The sequence below is a fragment of the Habropoda laboriosa genome, unplaced genomic scaffold, assembly GCF_001263275.1.
Source record: "Habropoda laboriosa isolate 0110345459 unplaced genomic scaffold, ASM126327v1 scaffold107, whole genome shotgun sequence".
Lineage (NCBI taxonomy): Eukaryota > Metazoa > Arthropoda > Insecta > Hymenoptera > Apidae > Habropoda > Habropoda laboriosa.
In genome coordinates, this window is record NW_017100249.1 from 2,607,804 (window position 1) to 2,612,397 (window position 4,594).

A 4,594-nucleotide genomic window follows, 5' to 3' on the forward strand; every position below is an offset into this window, starting at 1 on the left:
ACCATAGCCTGATTAATCGTCAGCCGCTAATCGAGTAATAATTCGGCTAATGACGATCGCATGGTAACAACGTAGTATGAATAATTTGACGATACGAATAATCACCTAGCGTATGAATAATACATGACAAATTAATCCTCAAAACTAACATTGGCCGGTCGGGGATATGTGTCTCGCGGTGCAATTTTCAATTCTGTCCCCCTATCAATTTCACGGGTGCGGATCCTGTTCCGTCGTCGTCGTCGTCGTCTCTTTATCAACCTCGTGAAAACGTATCGCGCGTGAAATATACGAGAAGACAGGATAATAAAGGAAAGTCCGCATGGGGGATATGGCTAAGGAAAAAAGAGAAACGAGAGAGTGAACGGATTAAAAAAAGGAAAAAGAGGAGAGAGAGAGAGAAAAAAATATGAAGAACCGTGGCAGATCGAAGCGTGCTGCTAATTAAAATGCAAATGGCCGCGTTTTATTAACGTCGAGAGTGGCAGGGATGCGTCACGTAAGTAATGCCACGGTTTTACAGCCCGGCTGGTATTAGCGTTGCTTTTATCTCGTCTGATTATTCCGATAGATCCATTTGTCTCGATTAACATGTCCTGTTAATTCGATCAACCGGAATTCCATTTCCTGTTAATACACCCTTTTCCGTTCTGTCCTCGTTCACGATCAAAGGGTCCCTGTATCGAAGGAATTATTATATTCATCAAGCTCGAACGTTTTTTTTTTCTTTCTCTCTCTTTCTATTCGAAGATGGTACGGCGGTGCTCCTTTTATTCTACAGTCAGTCGCGTTGCACACGCATGAATGTTTCAGTTGTGCAATTTGCCGGACCTCGCTTGAAATTCATGGTATTCTTTTGTCCCGCGTAATTGGGTCAAGCGCTTCGTAAATATTTGCCCCGACGTACCGGTTGCCGTCGGTTTGGTTGCGGACTGGACAAACGGGGCCTTTCAGCTCCGTTGACGCAAGCCTTCGCCGATCATGCCAGGCCTTCCTGGCCGCTCCGTGAAACTTGAAAGATCGGCCTGGCCGCCAGCTAGGTCGTCGCCCCTCTCGAAGAAAAACAACCCGACAGCTTTCGTTTACGAACAGCGTGACGTTCTTGAAATGGCACCGACTATTCTATGTCCACTCTGTGTCGGTGTTTCGTTTTGTGTGTTTGTACACTGTCGGACAAAAGTTTCGATTTCATTCTCCAATTGCGTTGTTCGGGGAGTGCATGAATTATTTTAGACGAATTGCAAATTCTTCTTTGGGAGATTTTGGTGATATTACTTTGACAGACTGGAGGGTTTATTTGAAAACGGGCTAATTCCACTTTTCATGATTTTTTCAGAAGCGAAGTAAATTGGTAGATTTTATTCGCCGGAGGTAGTCACTTTGACTTCTCAGAAGCTTCTTTTCACTTAATTATTCGGGACATTTGGGAAAGTTTGCGTAATTCTTTTGAACCACGTTGTGCATATTAAAACGAGATAGATATTCTATTTTATTTTGAAATATTGGTTCTTCTTTAAGCTGAATCGTAGGATTTATTTCACAAGGCAAAAATCATATCAAAATGATCTTTTCCTCAAAATATGCGTACCTAAATGAATTCACAATCACGCTAATTATTTTTACAACTCAAAAATTTCTAAAATGTTTCGTGAATGAGATATTGATTCTTTTTTAAGCTATATCCTAGGATTTGTTTCACAGGGCAAAAATCATGTCAAAATTATGTTTTCCTCGAAATATGCGTACCTAAATTATTTTCGCTACTTAAAAATATCTGAAACGTTTCGTGAACGCGTATACCATTTCATCGTGTTCAAAGGGTTAATCACTCGACTCTGGACGGACAATTACCGACACATGTGAACCTTACTTCGATATTCATTGGAAAACTAGCAGAAGATTCGATACTCCTGCCAACCGTACTTTTAGTCGCCAGAGTAAAGAGAAACTGCGTAGGGAAACAGCTGTTCCTCTTCGTCCTCTTTGTTGAACGGTCCAACGGCGTACAAACGGGGCAGAGCAAACGCCAAGGCCGACGTTGGAGAAATATAACGTGGGAATACTTTATATCAGATGAAAACGTTTCACCGCTAGCGCGCCCGTTTGTTTTTACGCGGAAATGCGCGACGTATCGTGCATTTTCATCGTGAAATCGCGTAAGCGCGATACCGTATTAAAGCCGGCTGAACGATGCGTTTAAATAATTAACCCCGTGCTCGGCTGTCGTTTAATTTTTTATCGAACTGCACAGGTTCAATGGCTCGCATCTCGTCGCGATTGACCGTCCTGCAACGGTGCTCCATATATCCGTGTACCTATGTATACAGTTGGACCAACAAAATATTCCGACACTAGCAAAACAACCGAACGAATATTCATAATATTTCGAATATCGTGAATATGGGAAATATTCGTTTTTACCAAATGGCTGCATATTTTTTGTAATATCGTAATTTCACGTGGTTTCGATTAATAGGTGAAAAGCATGTATCCCTTCATAATTAATCAAAATATTGCTGAAATTAATCATAATTGATGAAGACGAGCTTGTGTGGTTTTTGAATATTTTTGGGAGTAACTATAGTGTTACTCAACGTGTGAGATTTATGTTAGTGATAGACGAGGGACACTGAAGCAATGAAAAAAAATTCATACATGTACATATGATTTAATCACAGAAACATAGACGTGTCATCAAACATCATACCAGTTAAATAATTCGATCCTCAAGAGTCCCATATCAACCTCCCAAGAGCCAACCTCCCATATCAATCTCCAAAAAACTTCACGATAGAAATAAACTTCGATTTTCGACTAATTCTCAACCAAACTGTAACTCGTTAAGTCGAAATCTATAATTTCGAGGAAACCTCGAGAAACACCCTATTTCACTTCGATTCGCCACACATTTTTAACCAAGCTAGAAGTCGTTAACTCGAAACCTCGAAGAACACCTCGTCCATTCACCTGCCCGCCTCTCCGCATTATTTTTCCCGCCGCAACAGGAAAGCCTCGCCGCTGTATCGCTATACAACAATTTCCATTGTCCGCGGTGCGGCGTGATAAAGGGAAATCGAACGGTGTACGAGAGGGACAAAAGTACAGGAGAATTGTTGAAATCGATGGAAGTTTAATATAACGTGGACGTGCCGTGACAACGGCATTCGGTCCGACATAGAAACCGTCGTCCCTTTAATTCGGTCAGACGTGGAGTTTCCCGTCGCGTCATATTTAAATAACGAACCCTCGCAGAGGAGGCAGGAACGTTTCGTTTTGCAGTGGATTTCGCAACAGACACAACCGGATACGGAGCCTCCGCATGGATAATAAACGACTTTCGGTAGTTCAACGGACTGCATTTCAACCTTCGCGTATTTTGAGAAGCGCACAGTTCTCCACGTTCATCCCTCCTCCTCCTCCTCCTCGTCCTCCACAATTCTCGCGCACGTCCACCACCCACCCATACGTCGGGAGTAGTAACTAGGGGTGCCGCGTTTCCCGTTCACAACCACCACCACCGTCGTCGTCGTCCTCCCTCTCGTTTTCCGTCTACCACCTCTACGAAACCCTCTTCACTCCTCTTCTGCTCTTCTACGTTTCATATGCCACGCGTTCTCTGCAAGCAACTTCCGCTCGTAACTTGTACCTCTCTATTTTGTGCCGCAGGATATCATAGCTCACGGGCCAGGAATGGTGTTCCACGTCGTAAACCTCATCGTGATGATACTGATACCGATGGTGGTCATCCAAGTGAAGGATACCGGATTCAGCCTGTGTAAGCGCCATTTTACGTATCATTTCGTCCAGCGTAATTCTCGAGCTATGTGGTACCCCGAGCCGCGATACGTATACAGTATATTCTCCACAAGTGTCAGACCGCAAGGAAGCTAAACCTGACACACGTAGAGTCAGGGACTACGTTTTCGAGCCTCGCGCCCGCCTTTGTAGTTTGCCGAACGTAGACAAGGACAGCGAATAAAAGATAAGCATTAAACGTGTGTCGAGGCAACCAAGCGATTTAAATATCAACTTTTTCAATTTTACGTTTTTTTATCCCGAAATTAGCGAATAAAAGATAAGCATTAAACGTGTGTCAAGGCAACCAAGCGATTTAAATATCAACTTTTTCAATGTTACGTTTTTTTATCCCGAAATTTTTCTTAACATATTGATGAGATTTTTCTGATGAAACTGACATAAAACACGACATAATTTGAACAACATTTACTTATTAACACGTTCACTGTCACACATTACATAGAGTCGGCCTACCGTTTGACTGCCAGTTGGAGAATTGGCCTGCCGTTTGACTGACACTTGTAGAATCGGCCCTACATTTGACTGACACTTGTAGAATCGGTCCTACATTTTTTTTACACTTGTAGAATCGGCCCTACATTTGACTGACACTTGTAGAATCGGCCCTACATTTGACTGAAACTTATAGAATCGGCCCTACATTTGACTGACACTTGTAGAATCAGCCCTACATTTGACTGACACTTGTAGAATCGGCCCTACATTTGACTGACACTTGTAGAATCGGCCCTACATTTGACTGACACTTGTAGAATCGGCCCTACATTTTTTTTTT

The 4,594-nt window shown here is 42.7% G+C and overlaps 1 protein-coding gene across 2 annotated transcripts in view; it reads left to right on the forward strand.

Moving 5' to 3' along the window:
* The window catches only part of LOC108572175 (diacylglycerol O-acyltransferase 1), a 116,861-nt gene that overhangs the window by 41,960 nt on the left and 70,307 nt on the right, over window positions 1-4,594 (forward strand). For both annotated transcript variants that reach the window (XM_017934373.1, XM_017934372.1), the window contains exon 5: window positions 3,667-3,775. In XM_017934373.1, coding sequence (XP_017789862.1) covers window positions 3,667-3,775 — 109 coding nt within the window. The remainder of the gene's footprint in view (window positions 1-3,666; window positions 3,776-4,594) is intronic.